Here is a 20,758-nt window from a genome sequence, read left to right on the forward strand (position 1 = left end):
TTTTTTATCTTTATATATTTCCCTTGAATTTCTTTGACTTTGGTTGTGACTTATTGGAACTTTGCCCTGCATAATTATATTATTAAGAGCAATGTCAATACAACTGCATTAGCCATTAGGGCATTTTCTTACAAACATTATTTCTATATTTCAAACAACGTTAAAACCTCAGAGTCTGCTTGATTTTGAAAGACTTCCCATAGCTTTGGTCCTTTGCCTGAGAATGAACTTCTGTGTCTTCCCTGTTGAGGTTTTAGGCAAATCATTGAAAATCACAGTTTTTGGAACCATGTAATCTGGCAAATGATCCCTACAGTACTTCATAATTTCATCGGCGCTCACGTTATTATACCCATCTTTAAGCTTCACAAATGCGCAAGGCGTCTCGCCCCAGTGATCGTCCGGTCTGCCCACCACAGCCGCCTCAAGAACAGCCGGATGGCTAAAAATCACGGACTCAACCTCGATTGTGCTTATGTTTTCTCCGCCTGAAACAATGATGTCTTTTGACCTATCCTTCACCTCTATGTACCCATCAGGGTGTTTCACTCCCAAGTCGCCAGTTCTAAACCACCCACCTTTAAAAGCATCTTCAGTGGCTTTCGAATCTTTCAAGTACCCATTCATCACAGTATTGCCTCTGAACATCACTTCACCTATTGTCTTGGCATCTGGCGGCACACTCTTCATGGTCTCAGGGTCCTTAACATCCACCATTCCCATCCCAATGTGGTGGACTCCTTGACGGGACTTGAGTTTCGCCTGTGCTTCAGGGGACAAAGAATTCCACTCGGGCTTCCACATGCATATGGTCCCGGGACCATACGTCTCGGTTGAGCCATACGCATGAATGACCTCGAACCCTAGCCCCTCCATCTTGAAGAGAACTTGAGAAGGGGGCGGTGCACCACCCGTCATGACCGCGATCTTTTTGGAAAGCGGTCTCTTAACATCTGGTGGTGCGTTTACTATCATGTTTAAAACCGTGGGTGCTCCGCCCATGTGGCTTACATTATGACGGTCTATGTTGTCGAATATTATTTTGGCCGTGACGGTCCTTAAACAAATATTCGTGCCGCCCTGCGCCGCCACGCCCCAAGTAAGACACCAACCATTGCAATGAAACATAGGAACAACCCATAAGTAGACCGGCATTGAGGTCATGTGGTTGAGAAGAACTGAGGCCAGGGCATTAAGATAGGCTCCTCTATGGCTATAAACCACTCCTTTAGGATGAGTAGAAGTTGTGCCAGAAGTATAAGTCACGGCTATTGGATCACACTCATCATTTGGCCATATGATCTCAAAATCACTTGTTCCACTTGCTAAAAATGACTCATACTCCAAACTCCCTTTAAAAAAAGATTGTTTCACACCATTATTGTGGTCATGGATTACAACTACCCGAGGCAAATTGATAGCTCCTGAGCTTGATAGAATCTCTAGGGCTCCCTTGGCAATATCAAGGAACTGATCATCTACAAATATGACTTTGGGCTCGGAACGTTTCAGCAACACTGCAACCATTGATGAATCATGACGGGTGTTAAGCGTGCAAAGGACTCCCCCAGCCATTGGAACTCCAAAGTGTAGCTCATACAGTGCTGGAATATTTGGAGCCAGGGCAGCAACCTGCAGCTCAAATAGTTAATTAGTTAGTTAGTTAGTTACACGTACAAGCAATATTGAAAAAATTACTAGGCCCCTGTGAACTGCCTAGACGAGTGCCTTGGACGCTTAGGAGACCGACAGCCTAGACGAGTGCCTAGGACGCCTAGGAGACCGACAGCCTAGACGAGTGCCTAGGACGCCTAGGAGACCGACAGCCTAGCGCCAGATGCTAATTAATCAGCGCCTACGCGCGATTTTTGCAACACTGCGTACAAGTAGGCTAGCAAAAGGTTAGGGAGAAAGCTAAAAATATGAATAAGCTACTACCCCCCCCCCACACACACACACACATATATATATATATATATATATATATATATATATATATATATATATATCATAACACACTTACGACGTCGTGGCGAGAGACTCCGATGAGGGAGAGAGCAGAAGCGAGGCTGACACACCTATCACGGGTCTGTTTCCATGTGAAGTTGAGAGAGCCATGGATTATAGATACATTATCTCCATACACCAAAGCTGAGCGCTCCAAGAAGCTGATGGGAGTCAGCGGAACATAGTTCGCAGAGCACCGAGTGGTTCCCTCCATCAATACTATACACCTCTTCTCTCTGACTTCTCAAACTTACTGAATGCAAGAGTTTTTTTTTTTTTTTCTTTTTTTAAACAGAATGCAAGAGTATTTATAATTATTTTTAGCTGCTAAAAACTAATTAAAAAAATTAAGAGTCCCATCAAAATAATCATTTTTAGGTACTAAAAACTAGAAAATTTAAGAGTCCAATCAATATAATCGTTTTTAGTTACTACAACCAGAAAAGTCAAGTGTTCCATCAAACTAATGATTTTAGCTACTTAAAACCAGGTAACTGTTTCAGTTTTTATTTTTATTTTATTTTTTTGCCACGAATTGTGGAAATTAGTGCAAATGCTGCCGTCACGGATGACTTGATTGGTTGAAGTTTCCAAATTAGAAAAAAAAAATTATTGGTAATATTAATATTGATATTATATATTTTATTATAATAATATAATAAAAATTATTATACACATTTTGGTCTAAGGTATTTAAAAATGTTCTATAAGAGTAAAATATTCCTATCATGTAATACTTTGTTTGGTTGTTTTCAAGTATATGAAAAAAAAAAGACACAAATGTCAAATAGGCACATCTACTACTTCGAAGTGTCCAATTCTCCCCTCTAATTGGACACACTTACCTCTAAAAATTTGTCGATTAACTTTTTTTTTTTTTTTTGCAGGTTACCTTCAGGTTGCCACTCCACACTGCTGACATGTAATTTTATTTAAATAAAAATGGTGATGATATATATGAAATTTACTTGCTAATCTCCAACAAGAATTCCGAGAACCCTATTATGTAATATACTTTGTTCGGTTATTCCCAAGTTTCATGAAAGATTTAAAAAAAAAAAAATACCACACCCTCCCCTTTGAAAATGTTTTCCAAAAACTTTTGAGAATTCCATGAATCAAACAACATAAAACATTTATTTTCCTCAATTTTTAAGAACATTTTTCAATAAAAAACGAATTCATTAATTTTTCAACGGAAAATGAATTCATTAATTAATTTTTCAACGGAAAATGAATTCATTAATTAATTTTTCAACGGAAAATGAATTCCATGAATCAAACAACATAAAACATAATTTTCCTTCATTTTTAGGGATTCATTTTTCAATTCAATGGAAAATGAATTACATGAATCAAACAACATAAAACACTATTTTTCTCAACTTTTACGAATTCATTTTCTAATGAAAAATTAATTCATACATTTTATAACGGAAAATGAATTCCATGAATCAAACAACATAAGACATCATTTTTCACAACTTTTATAAAAACTTTTTTCTCACAAAAATGTTTTCCATCTAATCAAATACCCCTTAGTGTATATGGCCCCATCCCTTTGTCTCTATCATGTAGATGCATAAAACGGTTATGGCTGCCACTAAGTACTAACAATGACACTTCTATTCCTCAGATCTATGTCATTTTTGTCTATGCAATCCCGTAGCCACGTAGGTCATTTATTTCTATGTCATTTACACATAGGTTGCTTAAAAATTGATGATTATAAGCAAAGGATGTAATCTAATCATGCTGGCTTCTCATTCACTGGGAAAGTAACAAACTAACAATTAGTTAGGATTACAATAGTAAGAAATAATAAGTATAAAGATCAAAATATTTCTACACAATGATGATAATAATAAAAGTAATAGTGATTTTTAAATTAAAGTATTATTATTTATAAAATACAATAATACAATATCATAAGTTTAAATATTATAATTATATATGTAATTATAATAATATAATAAAAATTATTATACACATCATAGTCTAAGATATTTAAAAATGTTCTATAAAGGCAAAATAGTCCTATTATGTAATACTTTGTTCGGTTATTCTCAAGTTTCATGAAAGAAAAAAAAAATATCACACCCTCCCCTTTGAAAACGTTTTCCAAAACTTTTAGGAATTCAAATGAATTCCATGAATCAAACAACATAAAACATTTATTTTCTTTAATTTTTAGGAACATTTTTCAATAAAAAATGAATTCATTAATTAATTTTTCAACGAAAAATGAATTCATTAATTAATTTTTCAACGGAAAATGAATTCCATGAATCAAACAACATAAAACATAATTTTCCTTCATTTTTAGGAATTCATATTCAATGGAAAATGAATTACATTAATCAAACAACATAAAACACTATTTTTCTCAACTTTTACGAATTCATTTTCTAACGAAAAATTAATTCATACATTTTCTAACGGAAAAATGAATTCCATAAATCAAACAACATAAAACATCATTTTTCACAACTTTTATGAAATTTTTTTTCTCACAAAAATGTTTTCCATCCAATCAAATACCCCTTAGTGTATATGGCCCTAGGGGTGTTCAATCGGTTAACCGTACAATTAACTGAACCGTTTTAACCGAACCGAATTAATTGAAGTTTTTTTTCCTTTAACCGTTAACCGAACCGAAGTTTGCTCTACCGAATTTACCGAATCGAATTTTTTTGGGTTAATTGATCGGTTAACCGATTAACCAAACTTTTTAAAGCTAAAATTTAAAATTCTAAAAATAACACCTAAAATAATAAATTCAATTAAAATAAAATACATATCATAATAAATTCACAATAAAATATACAAAAACATTAATTATAAACTCCAAACATTATAACTTCAAATTAGTATTTATATATATATATATATATATATATATATATATATATATATATATATATATATATTAAAAACTCCGGTTAACCGACCTTTCGAACCGAATTAACCGTTAACCGAAGTTTTAAAATTCTTTTAACCATTAATCGAACCGAAAAAGTTCGGTTCGAAAACGGTTAACCGAACTTTGTCGGTTCGATCGGTTAACCGAAAATTATCCGAAGTTTGCAAACCCCTATATGGCCTAGGGGTGTAAACGAGCCGAGCCGAGCTCGAGCCTGGGTAGGCTCGAGCTCGTTAATGAAGGCTCGGCTCGAGCTCGAGCTCGGTAATTTTCAGGCTGCTCGAGCAGCTCGATTGTTCTAGTTCGAACTCGAGTTCGATCTTGAGCTCGAGTTCGAGCTCGATTTTGACATTGAATTTGACCTATTTAAAACTTTTGATTAAAAATTCAAACTACTTTGTTTTATCCATACATAAATAATATAAATCTTTTATGTTAAAATTTTAATTTCTAATTGTTATTTTTATATATTATTATTATTATTATTATTATATGATATTATGTATTATATATTATATATATTATATATTATATGGCTCGACGAGCCACGAGCCTAGAATATCTAGGCTCGGCTCGAGCTCGATTACTAAACGAACCACTCGAGCTCGGCACGAGCTCGATTACTAAACGAGCCGCTCGAGCTCAGCACGAGCTCAATTTTGACCGAGCTCGAGCCGAGTTTTGGCCGAGCGGCTCGCGAGCTGCTCGGTTCATTTACACCCCTAATATGGCCATAGCCCCATCCCTTTGTCTCTATCATGTAGATGCATAAAACGGTTATGGCTGCCACTAAAGTACTAACAATGACACTTCTATTCCTCAGATCTATGTCATTTTTGTCTATGCAATCCCGTAGCCACGTAGGTCATTTATGTCTATGTCATTTACACATAGGTTGCTTAAAAATTGATGATTATAAGCGAAGGATGTAATCTAATCATGCTGGCTTCTCATTCCCTGGGAAAATAACAAACTAACAATTAGTTAGGATTACAATGGTAAGAAATAATAAGTATAAAGATCAAAATATTTCTACACAATGATGATAATAATAAAAGTAATAGTGATTTTTAAGTTAAAGTATTATTATTTATAAAATATAATAATACAATATCATAAATTTAAATATTATAATTATATATGTAATTATAATAATATAATAAAAATTATTATACACATCATAGTCTAAGATATTTAAAAATGTTCTATAAAGACAAAATAGTCCTATTATGTAATACTTTGTTCGGTTATTCTCAAATTTCATGAAAGAAACAAAAAATATCACACCCTCCCCTTTGAAAACGTTTTCCAAAACTTTTAGGAATTCAAATCAATTCCATGAATCAAACAACATAAAATATTTATTTTCCTTAATTTTTAGGAACATTTTTCAATAAAAAACGAATTCATTAATTAATTTTTCAACGGAAAATGAATTCCATGAATTAAACAACATAAAACATAACTTTCCTTCATTTTTAGGAATTCATTTTTCAATTCAAAATGAATTACATTAATCAAACAACATAAAACACTATTTTCCTCAACTTTTACGAATTCATTTGAAAATGAATTCCATGAATCAAACAACATAAAACATTATTTTCCTCAATTTTTAGGAACATTTTTCAATGAAAAATGAATTTATTAATTTTTCAACGAAAAATGAGTTCAATGAATCAAACAACATAAAACATCATTTTTCACAACTTTTATTAAAAAAAAAAAAAAAAAAAAATCCTCACAAGATTTCCAAAAAAAAAAAATAAATAAATAAAAAATTCCTCACAAAAATGTTTTCCGATCCATCCAATCAAATATCCCTTAGTGTATATGGGCCACATCCCTTGTCTCTATCCATCCAATCAAATTTCCTCTCTTTTATTCCTCAGATCTATGTCATTTTTATCTATGCAATCCCGTAGGCACAATTGGAAATACATGTTACACATAGGTTGCTTAAAATTTGATGATTATAGGCAAAAGATGTAATCTAATCATTCTGGCTTCTCATTCCCTGGGAAAGTAACAAACTAACAATTAGGTACGTCTGAAAACACGAAAAACGATTTTTGTAAAAAGTTTTTTTGGGTTTTCAGTGTTTGGATGTAATAGGAAAATTCAGTCAACGAAAAACATTTTTTATTAACGGAGAAAAATGAAGAGATTTTGGTAGGGATGGCAATGTGCCCCGTCCCCGACGGGGATCCCCGATCCCCGTCCCGAAAGAGACGGAGATGGGAAAAATTTTTGGGGATCGGGGACGGGGACGGGGATACCCCTCCCCCGCCCCGCCCCGTCCCCGAATAATATATATATATATATATATATATATATATATATATATATATAAAATACTAAGAGAATACTATATATATTTATATATGTAATGAATATATATATATAGTTAATGTTGTTATGTTTATATAAGTTGCAGTATTGCTACTGTATATACTTCATTGCATATATAAATATAAATAGTATATTGTTAGTATTTTATTTATTTATTTATTTGTAGAGTTAGTATTTTAGTTTTGAAACTAAGACTTAGATTTTAAATTTTTTATTAACAAAAATTAAAAATTTAACATTTTAACTAGGAGTTGACGGGGAATGGGGAATCCCTGTCCCCGGCTAATTCCTCGTGGGGATGGGGATGGGGAATATTTTTAATTCCCCGCCGGGGATGGGGACGGGGACGGGGACGGGGAGTATACTCCCCGCCCCGTTGCCATCCCTAGATTTTGGCGAAAAATGACACTGGCTACTAAACCAGTGGTTAGAAAACACAATTATGCCCGCATGGGCTTAGCTTAGTGGCTTAGTAGTCAGTATTTGGAAGAAGAAGAAGCAAGCCCAATAAATTTACTTCCAATCGTTATACCCTACACCACGGCGCACATAGCACTGTGCGCCGCGCGCCTCCCAAAACGACGTCGTTTTGGGAGGCGCGGTAGGAAGTTGCTGGAATTATGTGTATTTGTTCACACAGTTATGTGTATTTGTTCATACAGTTATGTGTATTGGTTCATACAGTTATGTACATTTTTTATACAATTATGTGCATTCTTTTTATACAATTATGTACATACGAATCAGAAAATTTGTGTGTATTATGTTAATAGTTGATGTGTATTATGTTAAAAGTTTATGTTTATTATGTATTATGTTAGATTATGTGTATTATCTTTTAAAAAGAGTATGTATATTTTGTTATATAATTATGTACATTCATGTATACAATTATGTGTATTCTAGTATAACATTATGTACATTCTTGAATAGCGGGTTTTTTTTTTAAAGAAAAAACTACTGCCATTCACTGGGGCGGGAAATTTCAAAAAAAAAAAATTAAAATTAAAACGACGTCGTTTTGCATCTGGGCGCATAGTGCAACGCGCACCGTGGTGTAGGATATAAATTACTTCTGTGCTACCCTCCTGCTTGCCCATTCAGATAAAACACAACAGATATTAAAACATGGTGATACATTAATGAGTTATACAAGTGCAGCTTAAATATGAACTTGGGGACAAAAAAACAATGCATCATAATGTTTGGTCTTCATGAAACACAAAATCAGTAAATAATTTAAAAAAGAGTTTACAATTACTGAATTACACAACATAGCCAGTATATATATTTCACAACCTTGCCTTCTTCAGGATTTTCGTTCCACAGGACAAATAATAAAGATAATAATAAGAACACTACATGCATGTATTAAGAACAATGTCATTACAACTGCATTATTATTAGCCATTAGCGCATTTTCTTACAAACAATTCTATATTTCAAACAATGTTAAAGCCTCAGCTTAGAGTTGTAGGACAGATGTACCTCAGAGTCTGCTTGATTTTGAAAGACTTCCCATAGCTTTGGTCCTTTGCCTGAGAATGAACTTCTGTGTCTTCCCTGTTGAGGTTTTAGGCAAATCATTGAAAATCACAGTTTTTGGAGCCATGTAATGTGGCAAATGATCCCGACAGTACTTGATAATTTCATTGGCGCTCACATTATATCCATCTTTAAGCTTAACAAATGCGCAAGCTGTCTCACCCCAGTGATCATCTGGTCTACCCACCACAGCCGCCTCAAGAACAGCTGGATGGCTAAAAATTACGGACTCCACCTCAATTGTGCTAATGTTTTCTCCGCCTGAAATAATGATGTCTTTTGATCGATCCTTCAACTCTATGTAGCCATCAGGGTGTTTCACTCCCAAGTCACCACTTCGAAACCACCCACCTTTAAAAGCATCTTCTGTCGCTTTCAAATCTTTGAAATACCCATTCATCACCGTGTTGCCTCTGAACATCACTTCACCTAGTGTTTTCGCATCTGGTGGCACACTCTTCATTGTTGCAGGGTCCTTAACATCTACCACCTCCATGCCAATGTGGTGTAATCCTTGACGGGCCTTGAGTTTTGCCCGAGCATTAGGCGGTAAAGAATTCCACTCGGGTTTCCACACACATATTGTTCCTGGACCATATGTTTCGGTTAAACCATACGAGTGAATGATTACAAATCCTAGCTCCTCCATCTTGAAGAGAACATGAGAAGGGGGTGGTGCAGCACCTGTCATGACTGCAACCTTTCTTGGAAGCGGCCTCTTAACATCTGGTGGTGCATTTATTATCATGTTTAAAACTGTAGGTGCTCCACCCATGTGGCTTACATTATGATGATCTATCTTGTCAAATATTCCTTTTGCTGTGACGCTCCTCAAACAAACATTTGTTCCGCCCTGTGCTGCCACGCCCCAAGTAAGACACCAACCATTGCAATGAAACATAGGAACAACCCATAAATAGACTGGCATTGAGGTCATCTCGCTGAGAAGAACTGCAGCCAGAGCATTAAGATAGGCTCCTCTATGGCTATAAACAACTCCTTTAGGACTAGATGTTGTGCCTGAAGTATAATTCAGAGCTATTGGATCACATTCATCATTTGGCCATATTATCTCAAAATCACTTGTTCCGCTTGCTAAAAAGGACTCATACTCCAAACTCCCTTGTGCCGATGACATTTTGTTGAAAAAAGTGCCCGATTGCTTCACATCACTGTCATGGATTACAACTACGCGAGGCAACTTGATACCTGACCTCGATAGAATCTCAAGGGCTCCCTTGGCAATATCAAGGAACTGGTCATCTACAAATATGACTTTGGCCTCTGAATGTTTCAGCAGCACTGCCACCATTGCTGAATCATGGCGTGTATTAAGCGAGCAAAGGACTGCCCCAGCCATTGGAACTCCAAAGTGTAGCTCATACATTGCTGGAATATTTGGAGCCAAGACAGCAACCTGCAGCTCAAATAGTTACACAAGTAGGCTCAAGGCTATGGAGAAAGAATACAAAATCAATAAAAAAAAATTAAGTCATCATTTCAATGCTAACATATTAAGGAGCAAAAGATTGGGAGATGGACAATTGAATATAGAACAAGTCACATCAAATTCAATGGCAATGCCCCTCAGCAGCCATTCAGTTCTTTTCCTCGTATAAACAGCCACCTTAAAATTGCATCCAAAAGATTAGTAAAGACAAAGAGGAGGATTAGGAAATACACAAACTATATAACCATACAAATGCCTATCCAAAATAAAATTAGCCCACCTATCTTTTGTATAAAAGACAGATAATGTGGAAGCTACAAAGTTTTCAAATTTCTTGAGGGCATTGTTTACATATTTATAAATATGTACTGCATTTCAGGAAATGTCATTAGCTTAACTAGATTAGAGGAAGAACAGATCACACTTGAAAGTAAATATCCAAATAATTTCAAGGGTTTTCTACACAGTAAAAATATGAATAAGCTACTACCATATGGACTTATGGTTAAATCAGACAGTGGTTAAATCATAACACACTTACGACGTCGTGGCGAGAGATTCCGATGAGGGAGAGAGCAGAAGCGAGGCTGACACACCTATCACGGGTCTGTTTCCATGTGAAGTTGAGAGAGCCATGGATTATAGATACATTATCTCCGTACACCAAAGCAGAGCGCTCCAAGAAGCTGATCGGAGTCAGCGGAACGTAGTTCGCAGAGCACCGAGTCGTTCCCTCCATCAATACCATATACCTCTTCAATTCTCTCCGACTTCTAAAAACTTACTGAATGCAAGAGTTTAAACATTTTTAGTTACTAGAAAGCCAGGAAAGTACGGAGTCTAATATCGCCAATAACACACTTGCAGTTGCAGATCAAAATATCTCATAAGCGTTTGGCCTGCTTGAGAAAAAGACAATATGTGAAAGCTATTAAAGATATTATATACATACCTTTGTTTTGGAGATGAGGACGGTGGTCCGTCGTCCGCTTCCGACCAGATTCGGCGACGGCGGTCGGGGTTCGAGATAAAGCTCTGCCTCTCTTTTCGTGAGCTGGCCAGATAACTGTCGATAAAGAGCCCCGAATTGTTAAAATCAGTGCAAATGCCGCCGTCGTGGATGATATGATTGGTTGAATTTTCCAAATTTAAAATAAAGAAAGAAAAAAAAAGGATTAAAGATATACACAATGTCAGTGTTGATTGTCAACTCGAAATTATTAAATTTAAGAGAAAAAACAACATTTTGCAATGGAAAAACTGACCCCATTTTTGAATAATTGCTAACTTTGGGACTACATTTTTAATTTCGTAAAGATATTTAGTAGTGCAGTCCCTATCATGGAGCTTTGTCCACCGGCTTTTAGTGTGTGTATGGTGTCCCAATGTCCCTATCATGTAGATGCATAAAACGGTTTATGGCTGCCACCGAGAAATATCAAGGACACTTCTATTCCTCAAATCTGTGATTTTTGTCTTTGCAATCCCAATCCCGTAGGCAACAATTGGAAAAGTTCTACTTTGGACTTTCAAATTAAATTCTACTCCCTAATATGACAAGCATGGATAAAACATTTACATCTTGTGGGTCCAAGGAAAGTGGTCTACATTCAAATATATATTAGAGGGAGTAAAAATTAGATATAAAATTTGTTTTCCCAAATCGAAATACATGTTACACACAGGTTGCTTAAAAATTGATGATTACAGGCAAAGGATGTATTCTAATCATGCTCGCTTCTCATTCCCATAACAAACTAACAATTGGTTCAAATGATTCAACGGAATACAAAAACTTTTATCCAAGATTACAACCTTTCCCGTCAATCAGTAACCGGTTACAACAAATTGAAGTACATTAAATTTATATCTTTAGAAAAAAACAAATATAACATAAAAATAATGAGGTAATGAGACACTATGGTACAAATTACAAAGCTAAGCACAAAACAGATCGGCAAGCAATTGCTCCAGGCAACACTGATGATCCATCCTCCCCTGGCTCCATACATCTGCTTGGTGAGTTGATGTAACATCAAATTCAAAGCTACAAAGGTTAAACTGAGAAGTCCAAAGCTAAAATACTACCCCTCTAGCGCCGATAGTCAGAAGGTGGTCGTCTATTTGATCCCCTATTTAAAGCTGCATATTGATTGCTTGATTGGTGTGGATAATTATATCCTCTGCCACCACCTGGGTTGCTATGAGGACCTTGACCACTGCCCAAATGATTATAACTACCAGACTCGTAAGGTTGATGATTATATCCTCTGTGATTGGGTATATGAGTTGGTGGTGGATGGGGAGTTAAGTGCACATGTTGATGGTGTGTGGCACCTGAGTGGTAGGAGTGTCCCCCATTGTGCTGCAACCCTGGTGCATAATATCCATGTCTATGATAATCCCTACTCTGGGCAACAGATTGGTCAATCCTTTCATGATGAGGATTAGGCCTCCTGTAGGCATGATGAGAGCCCGAATAAGCATTAGTCTGGCTATGATTATCATCATAAAGGTGGTGTTGCGAGACTGTTGAATGTGATGACCTCTGGTAACCTCCAGCATCTCGAGCAGAATAGCTTGAATTAGGCACAAACCTTGTGTGCTCGTGGCCATTATATCTGTTCGTTTGATAGGATTGCAATGGTGGACCATAAGCACCGGGGTAGGATGTAGGCGGTCCGTACCTATGATCACCATAGTCACCCCTATCTGCTATCTGTAAACTATTAGCTACAAGTCGATGTGCAGCCTCACCAAGTTGTCGACCAGTCATAGCTCCTGTGTTATTGTTTCTGGGGAAAAAAAAATCTTACATCAGGCCATCAGGGTGGTTGTTCATGCTAGAAAGATAAACTTGTACTACGTAACATTTACAGCTGATAGCAATCAAACCAGTGGAATGCATTTTACCTTCCATTATCCCTAGGTCTCCTTCCAGAATCCTCATGCCAAAGTACAGGCTCCGGCTTCATGTCACCAAATGTCACAGTCTGGAAAACAAAGAAGTGCAATAATGTCTGACATAATAGATACATACATATATATATTACGCAAACACAGAGAAATGTAGTTGCTTCAAAAAAATTTTCCAGTCAGCATAACTTGCAGAGAATAACATAACAATGTTCAAATAAATACAGTTCCCATTGCAGTTAGAAGTGAAAGCCCATGATGCAAAATTTTACAAACTATGCAAGGCTTGAACATTGAGCAAATAAATGCTCCTAGCACACAGGCTTATTAACTTTGAAAAGAAACAAAGGCAACATATCACTAGATTCAAATGATATTAAATAATAATAATAATAATAATAATAATAATAATAATAATAATAATGTAATTTGACAATGAATACCTTCTTCGGCAAAATAACCCCATTTGGAGGTCGAGTAATGTGTTTATGGGCATTTGGAAGTCCGTATATTGCACATCTGCAAATATAAGTTGAAAAGACAAATAAGGTAAGTAACAAACTCAGATATTTTACCTACTCAGACAATTGTTTGTAGTGATCTTAAAAGGCCAAACTTCTTACATGACTTGGTTATCCATAATATCTTCCATTCCTTGAACAGGTGATCTAAAAACTGGAGGACACGGATCTCCCCCACAGAGGGATAAATAGCCATTCATCCCACCACTGTACACAATCACATTTTATAGGTGACACAGTTAAAAATATCATCTAAGAAGGAATAATGAAATATCATAAAACAGACTCAATTCACAAATTTAGGCAATAAAGACAAATAGAGTTGCTTCCAGCATATGAACTAAATGCATATTTAAGGACTGAAGGATTTTCACTTAATAGCAAATATTGCAATACAAACCTTGCCCCTGGGTCAATAGGCTCCTTTGCTTCAACCCTTTCTTTTTCAGTCAGCTGTTTACAGCGATGATCAAGAGAGAAGATGTATGGAGATAGTGGATGAGACAATGACACAAAGAGCATATCAAGCATCATACTGTTTCTCCGTGCTTCTTCATCCTGCATAAATGTGATTACATGATCGATTAAAATACTAATCTCTTGAGCTCAATTGGGTATTAAGGATAGATAACCTTACCGTCAATGTATGTTCAACTTTTGCAACCTCTGCAAGGAGCCGAGCTTCATCAATGAAAGGCAATTTGGCAATGCCCTTGACATCAAGAAATATTTTAATTCAGTTGCATGATAAACATCATCACAGAAGATATCCTTTCTCAGAAAGCAAAATTATAAATGTTTTAATCAATACCTGCCAAGAAAACCTCTTGCCATTCATGTCCACTTCAAAATCTACAATCATAACAACCATATAAACACAAATCCATTACGTTTAAAAAATGAATACATTAAGCGATAAAAAAATACCAGTGGGATAAAAATCAATAATAGGCGAGTTTGGGTCTGTCATCAATTTCCTATAATGCTCAGGAAGTGCATGTGAACTGCATATGACCCAGTTAGAACACCAAAAAACACCATAGCTTGAAAAGAAATAAAATAGAAAGATACTTGTACAAACCTTGCTGCAGGGAACACACCCAACAGTTGGTTGAATGGTTTAAATGGAGTACCCAATTCAAAGCTTATGCTCAATCCTGCAAGTTCCTTCAAGTCTGAAGCAAATGGTGCATAGTGATACGGGTAATACCTATAAGAAAGGCATTTTATATGATCAAGGAGTGCAATGGTGATAACATAAAATATTAAGATTTCTACGCTATACAAACTGTTATTCAGATTCACACAACAATCTGCATGTGCATGCACAAATTCAAATACTTGTACTAGCACATTTCAGAAAGTATATATGCGTGTGTAGGATATATATACTGCTTATATCATACGTTAATGTAGTAACAATATATACTAGCTCTCAAGTACCTCATGTCCACAAAGAATTGAACAGAAAAATTAACCAACTTCAAAAAGGACAACTTTTTTACCACTGCCAGGAACAAACGCCTTCATAATAATAGTGCATAACCCAGCATAGGCCTTCAGTGTATTTCAAAACCTACGAGAAAACCCAAAGATACAATTAATTTATACTCACAGAAAACTAGGTTCAAATGATAAAGGAACAATATACAATACCCTTATTTCCCTTGGTGTTCTTCTTAAGAGTTTAAACAAAACAGTATTGATGATTTGTAATGGACAATTAACAATAGAACAAATGTTTTACCCATGTAGAGTCTTTTTTAATGAGAGCATAAAAGGAAATTTTTTTAATCATGTGGGAACTATCTTAGCCCACAACATTAGTGAGTAGAGCAGCATTGTACTGGAGGCTGTTTGACTAGCACATTCAAGATAACTTACAACATCTTTCCGTATCTCTTCCATTTCCTCAGGTGTTTTTGCAGAGAACTTATCCTCATAATACCTCTCTTTCCAACCTGGCTCTCCCAGCTTGATCTATAAAAGAAAATCAGAAAATAACCACTCATAATGCAGTGACAAATATTAACCACATAGCAGACAGCAACTTTGATTATTTATATGGAGGAATTTCACAATGTTCCACAGGACAAATAATAAAAATAATAAATTAATAATAAAAGGAAAACAATTTTAAAAAAAATATTTTCAGCATCTAGTTCAATTATAAAGCAAAATAAATTTACTTCTGTGCTAAACTCATGCTTGCCCATTCAGATAAAACACAACAGATATTAAAACAAGTGATATCAATGCACATTAATGAATTATACAAGTAAAGCCTAAATATGAACTTGGGGACAGAAAAAACAAAGCATCATAATGTTTGGTCTTCATGAAACGCAAAATCAGTATAAATAAATAAATAAAGTTTTACAATTACACGGCACATAGCCCAGTTTATATAATTCACAACCTTGTCTTCTTCAGGATTTTCTGAGTTGAAAACATCATTCTTTTCACGAAGTAGCTCTTTCAGCTTGGTTTTCAAATCTTCTTTGTTATCACGCACCTTGGATACAAAAAGAAAAATTAAGTTAAACACTGCAATCAAGCCCACAGAGAGAAAGTACTACCACTAATTAATAGTAAACACAACGTCAACCAAATAAGGTAGCAACAATAATACTGTTAGAAATGCCAAATTATACGCAAACCATAAACTAATTAATCACTAAGTTATATATAATATAAGCCCTAAAGCATGACAGGAGTAAAAATTACATTAAACTGCCTCTCCTGAAGCAGGAAAACATACTTCAATTTCAAGGCTATTCTCAGCCTCAACAATTGCAGCTCCTACTGTGGCTGCAGATGCCAAGCGTGCAACTTTTGTAGCATGGTTATGAGTATGGCCATCATGAGAATTTCCAGACCGCAACTTTTGGTCAGATCTAAACCCTTGTTGATATGGAGAAGGTGAGGGGCCAGATGCAAGACGAGAACCCTGAAACCGAGCAACTGGAACCAACGATTCAGGTTCAACTTCAGGCACAGAATCTTCTCGTTTTTTTTGTGCTTTTTCACGCTTGATTCTTTCGGATTGCCTCTAAGAAATGGTAGCAAATAACTTAGAAAGGTATAGTGAGGAGGGGAAGATATGAAGTTAAAACCAAACAGACAGCCAGGCACCAGCTTATTGAAAATAACAAAGCAAGAGAGATCCATATGATATTCTAAAATGGACTAATATATATTGCTCTACAAGATTGCAAATTATTAACTTGAGTTCCTCTAGTGAGAATACAGGAGAAATAAACGCAATAAACTGTCAAATGGTACAGCTACTTCAAATTAACTTAAAAGGGTAAAAAAGGCTGCCTGACCATGCAAACCATGGAATAACAAAGTCAACAGAGTAGGAATTAAGTTGTGTTTAAAAAAATTAAATAAAAAGGAAAATAAATTATTCGACTAGTGGAAACCTGATGCAAGCGTGCTCTTTTCTGGAATATTTTATCTTCATATGACCCCACTGCCTGTATAAAATGCTCCACACAGCCAAGATTTGGCTAAAAAGGATACAAAGTAGGAGAGACAACCAAAAAAAACAGAATACGAGATCAAGAACAATTAATAAGAAAAAATCTATAAATTAGTAGACCTTCTTTAATACAAATTGAATACCTTGCTGCCATCAGTCAAATACCCTCCCATCAACCTAAACTCCTTCTTGTAAACAGCCATGAGCAAGTTTATTGCACCCTGAGCACAAGCCAGAACAAGTTATAAAAATTCTTATATCCTGAAAAGTAGAAACCTCTACAACAAAGTGCAAGTGAATAAGTACATTAAGATGGTAGAAATATTAGTTTCAAGTGCCTGTTAACATCTGAAACTCATTGAACTATGTGCTACTTATGAGAAGCATATGAATATAGTGCCAAAAAAGTTGGTCAGAGCAACACATCAACTTAGGCTCCATTTGGGAGACCAATGCGATTGGAGTGGTTGGAATAGTGGTAGTGAGATTCGAACAGTTGAACCGCTCCAATTGCACAGCTCTAACCAAGCCCTTAATCCATTATTGAAATGTTGAACCACTCCAAAGACAATTCATCCAAAAGGCATTCCGAAGAGCAATTGGAGCAGTCTGCTGCTCTCCCAAATGCACCCTTAGTAGTCCAAAGTCCTTGCAGAATACAAATCATAATGAGAATAAAACAAACCTCACGGATCTCAAGCGTGGGCATATGTGGCAGAAAATCATTCCCAACAAAGAAACACATGAATATAAAATCATCAACAATGCGCTCGAAATCAATCTCAGAAGGAGGATTTGGAATTCTGAATTCATACTCCAAGTACTCCCTCAGGGTCCAAATATTGACGAACTGCAAATTTCAACCCATCAATAAATGCCAATTCAGATAAACCAAGCTGAAACATGGGTATCAAATATAAATTTGAAATTGTAAACCATTCACGAACACAAATTCAAAGTAACCAAGCAGAGAAATACAAATGCCGTACATAAAGGAACTGGATTTGTAATCAAACCAAAAACTTAACCTGATAAGGCTTTTTTGCCACCACTTCAGTATCACCTTTTTCATCAAACTCCCCAGCCTTTCTCTTCGCCTTCCCTTCGCAATCTGCTGCTAAGTGGCCCATTTGACCACATAGAAAACATTTGTCCTGCTGACCAGGGGTAAATACAACCTGACAAGTAAAGAAAATTTAAGTCAATCCATCGGACCAAAGGAAGTAAGTCATAGATAAACTGGCAAAGTACACGAATCAAATCAAGCAACCAAAGAGCATAATTTAGAATGTATAACAGCTCAAATTATACAAATCTACAATGTTAATACGGAGTATTAGATTTGAAATCTACAAACCAGCCACATATGTCACAATAAAAAATGCATTCTTAGGGACATTGAAAACTTAAATTACTAACCTCTCTAAGTATAGCAAAGTGGACTTCATGAGTAGCCAAAGCCAACATGATTAGGTCTGCATCCTATGAATAGGAAACGGAAATATTTTTTAGAAAGTTGTATCAAGCAAATTGGAATAATGTTCCAGCCACAAGTTTTCAAGTAATTTGAAGTAGAAAACATACCAGACCATACAAACAATGTCTTGTATTAGGGTCATGACCAGGAAGGTTCCTTTGCAAACGAATGTATGACATAATTTTGTGTTCCCCTTCACCAGGAACATTCGCATCAGAGAGTATAACCTACAAAAAAATATAATAGTAATTGTAACACTAAGCACCACTGACATACATTGATACAACAAAACAAAGCCACATTTATCTGAACTAAAAATAACATGAAAACCACCTTAATGTTTCTCCATCCAGGATCATAGTTTAGCCTGAGATGAATGTAGTACTGGAGTGCAATTGACAAAGTGGCCATGAAGGGAGTTCCAGGAGTGATAACATTTGAATCAAAAGTTTGTGATTCCTGCTTGGGAGGAAGCTTCCTACCCTCCTGCTCAAACTCCTCACGCAACCTTTCCTCTTCAGCTGCCTACAAATGCAATTTCAGTAACTAGAAACTAAACTAATTTAAGTTTTTATTTTAAATTTCAAGTCAAGGAATATCCAAACTGTGCATACCGCTTCAGCTGCATCTTTTGCGGCTCTAAAACGCCTAGACCTTTGCTGATTCATTTTAGCTCTTGGAGCAACACCATCTACCAAATAATTTGAAGCCAGCAATAAGTATAGAGGGATGCATCACTTTATACAAAACCATGGAAAAAGTCATTACAGCATTATTACATACCAATAGCCATGTACAGTAGCTTTCGAGGGCGCACCATTACAAAGAGCCTGTCTATATAGTCAAACATGCATCGAAATACCTCCTCGAATGTGGTAGGAGAAGGCTGCATGAGAAAACAGCAAGAGAGTTTACAACAAGCAAAGGACAAACAAAACATAAAAGGCTTACTGGCCCTACTTTGCACATATGAAATCAATGCATTTAACATAGTTAGCTTAAAATCATCATTTATGCTTGAATTGCAGCTATATGAGAACCAATCAACTCTCCTTTGCTGATAATTGGCAGTTGAATGGCATTCAGATATATATCAAAAAAAACAGCAACAAGTTCACATGCCGAATAATAAATCCATAAAAACGAAGGAAACTATTTCACAAATGCTCACTGCAACTTCCAAAACCAAAACAAACGCACAATCTAATTCTATTGCATGCACAAACTTAAATCCCGAAGAAGTCAACAGATATGTACTAAAAACACTAAATGAACAGCAAAGCGGACGAGTGGCAATAAGCGACGAACTAAAAAGATACGTACTCGATCTTCGGGGTGAAAACACGGGTGAATAATACCATTCATATCTAGATAGAGGTTATCGAATTCGATATTATTTGGATTAGGTTTACTGGTATCCACCGGAATTTTTACTCCTTCGATAACCACCGCCTCTTCCTCGATCACATCCACCACCACCATCGAATACTTCTCCGCCAGCCACCGGTAAAATGCCGGAACTCCCATTTTCGCCCAATTCTAAACAAAACCGCTGAATCTCGCACAGAACTCCAATCAACGTATGTATGTATGCAAGTGTATATATGTATATTAATATGTAGTAGTAAATCGGAAGGAAGATAAATGAATTTGAAGAAGAAAAGAAAGAAGTAGAACGACGTTAAGCAAGATGCAAAGAAATCAAGAATATGCGGATAAAGAAGGCGGGCATCGATTTTCGATTCGCGCGGCGGGTTAGGGCACGGGGGGGTTAAGCTACGTGACCATAGTACCCTTGCGTCATCTGGTTAAAAAGCGTTCGCTGACGGGGATATGATAGGAATTTCACTGGTTTGGGTAACCGTGAATAGCCGACCGGTAGTCGTACGCGGCCTCAGGGGGATGGTGGGGACGTAACGGCTCGCTCACTGGCGGCGTGGCTTAGGGCATAGATATTTTTAGGACAGATTAATTTCATCATTTTTTGTCATTAATTTTATAGAAAATGACAATTTTTCCCCTTTTACTATAGATTTATAACACTTCTTTTCCTGAACTATTCATTATTTATATTTATCCC

At 36.0% G+C, this 20,758-nt stretch overlaps 3 protein-coding genes across 6 annotated transcripts; all 3 read right to left on the reverse strand.

Moving 5' to 3' along the window:
- Positions 1-89: 89 nt before the first annotated feature.
- Positions 90-11,465, reverse strand: LOC109170027 (probable acyl-activating enzyme 1, peroxisomal). Of its 2 annotated transcripts, XM_019318952.1 has the most exons (4): positions 11,230-11,465; positions 10,819-11,061; positions 8,731-10,244; positions 90-136 (listed from the first exon to the last, which is right to left on the reverse strand). In XM_019318952.1, exons 2-3 carry the CDS (start codon positions 11,023-11,025, stop codon positions 8,772-8,774), a joined length of 1,680 nt encoding a protein of 559 aa, XP_019174497.1. In that variant the 5' UTR covers positions 11,026-11,061; positions 11,230-11,465; the 3' UTR covers positions 90-136; positions 8,731-8,771. The 2 variants fall into 2 exon arrangements, with proteins under 2 accessions (XP_019174497.1, XP_019174496.1); XM_019318951.1 differs by lacking the exon at positions 90-136 and having other exon boundaries at positions 8,621-10,244.
- On the reverse strand, positions 145-2,221 carry LOC109170028 (probable acyl-activating enzyme 1, peroxisomal). Of its 2 annotated transcripts, XM_019318955.1 has the most exons (3): positions 2,024-2,221; positions 486-1,632; positions 169-451 (listed from the first exon to the last, which is right to left on the reverse strand). In XM_019318955.1, exons 1-3 carry the CDS (start codon positions 2,219-2,221, stop codon positions 366-368), a joined length of 1,431 nt encoding a protein of 476 aa, XP_019174500.1. In that variant the 3' UTR covers positions 169-365. The 2 variants fall into 2 exon arrangements, with proteins under 2 accessions (XP_019174499.1, XP_019174500.1); XM_019318954.1 differs by having other exon boundaries at positions 145-1,632.
- Positions 11,466-11,997: 532 nt separating the features above from the next.
- On the reverse strand, positions 11,998-20,434 carry LOC109170026 (5'-3' exoribonuclease 3). 2 transcript variants are annotated; one of them, XM_019318949.1, is made up of 23 exons: positions 20,002-20,434; positions 19,462-19,564; positions 19,293-19,369; positions 19,012-19,203; positions 18,786-18,905; positions 18,621-18,683; positions 18,230-18,379; positions 17,887-18,051; positions 17,345-17,422; positions 17,143-17,229; positions 16,476-16,766; positions 16,134-16,229; positions 15,599-15,694; positions 15,220-15,290; positions 14,796-14,924; positions 14,642-14,718; positions 14,526-14,566; positions 14,352-14,426; positions 14,115-14,272; positions 13,817-13,921; positions 13,637-13,712; positions 13,191-13,270; positions 11,998-13,072 (listed from the first exon to the last, which is right to left on the reverse strand). In XM_019318949.1, the coding sequence occupies exons 1-23, from the start codon at positions 20,203-20,205 to the stop codon at positions 12,370-12,372; spliced, it is 3,237 nt and encodes a 1,078-aa protein (XP_019174494.1). In that variant the 5' UTR covers positions 20,206-20,434; the 3' UTR covers positions 11,998-12,369. The 2 variants fall into 2 exon arrangements, with proteins under 2 accessions (XP_019174494.1, XP_019174495.1); XM_019318950.1 differs by lacking the exons at positions 19,462-19,564; positions 20,002-20,434 and having other exon boundaries at positions 19,012-19,199; positions 19,293-19,366.
- Between the last annotated feature and the right edge of the window lie 324 nt (positions 20,435-20,758).

This window comes from Ipomoea nil, unplaced genomic scaffold, assembly GCF_001879475.1.
Source record: "Ipomoea nil cultivar Tokyo-kokei standard unplaced genomic scaffold, Asagao_1.1 scaffold3321, whole genome shotgun sequence".
Classification (NCBI taxonomy): Eukaryota; Viridiplantae; Streptophyta; class Magnoliopsida; order Solanales; family Convolvulaceae; genus Ipomoea; species Ipomoea nil.

Bases quoted from the DNA above. Each gene is read 5' to 3' on its own strand.
- LOC109170028 (XM_019318954.1), bottom strand. From the start codon at position 2,221: ATGGAGGGAACCACTCGGTGCTCTGCGAACTATGTTCCGCTGACTCCC. The intron at 1,633-2,023 runs GTAAGTGTGTTA...TTTGAGCTGCAG, and splicing joins GAGTCTCTCGCCACGACGTC to GTTGCTGCCCTGGCTCCAAA.
- LOC109170027 (XM_019318952.1), bottom strand. From the start codon at position 11,025: ATGGTATTGATGGAGGGAACGACTCGGTGCTCTGCGAACTACGTTCCG. The intron at 10,245-10,818 runs GTAAGTGTGTTA...TTTGAGCTGCAG, and splicing joins GAATCTCTCGCCACGACGTC to GTTGCTGTCTTGGCTCCAAA.
- LOC109170026 (XM_019318949.1), bottom strand. From the start codon at position 20,205: ATGGGAGTTCCGGCATTTTACCGGTGGCTGGCGGAGAAGTATTCGATG. The intron at 17,230-17,344 runs GTATTCAATTTG...TATCCTTTTTAG, and splicing joins ATTTGACTGATGGCAGCAAG to CCAAATCTTGGCTGTGTGGA. The intron at 13,922-14,114 runs GTTTGTATTGCA...GATTGTGTACAG, and splicing joins CCTATTGACCCAGGGGCAAG to TGGTGGGATGAATGGCTATT.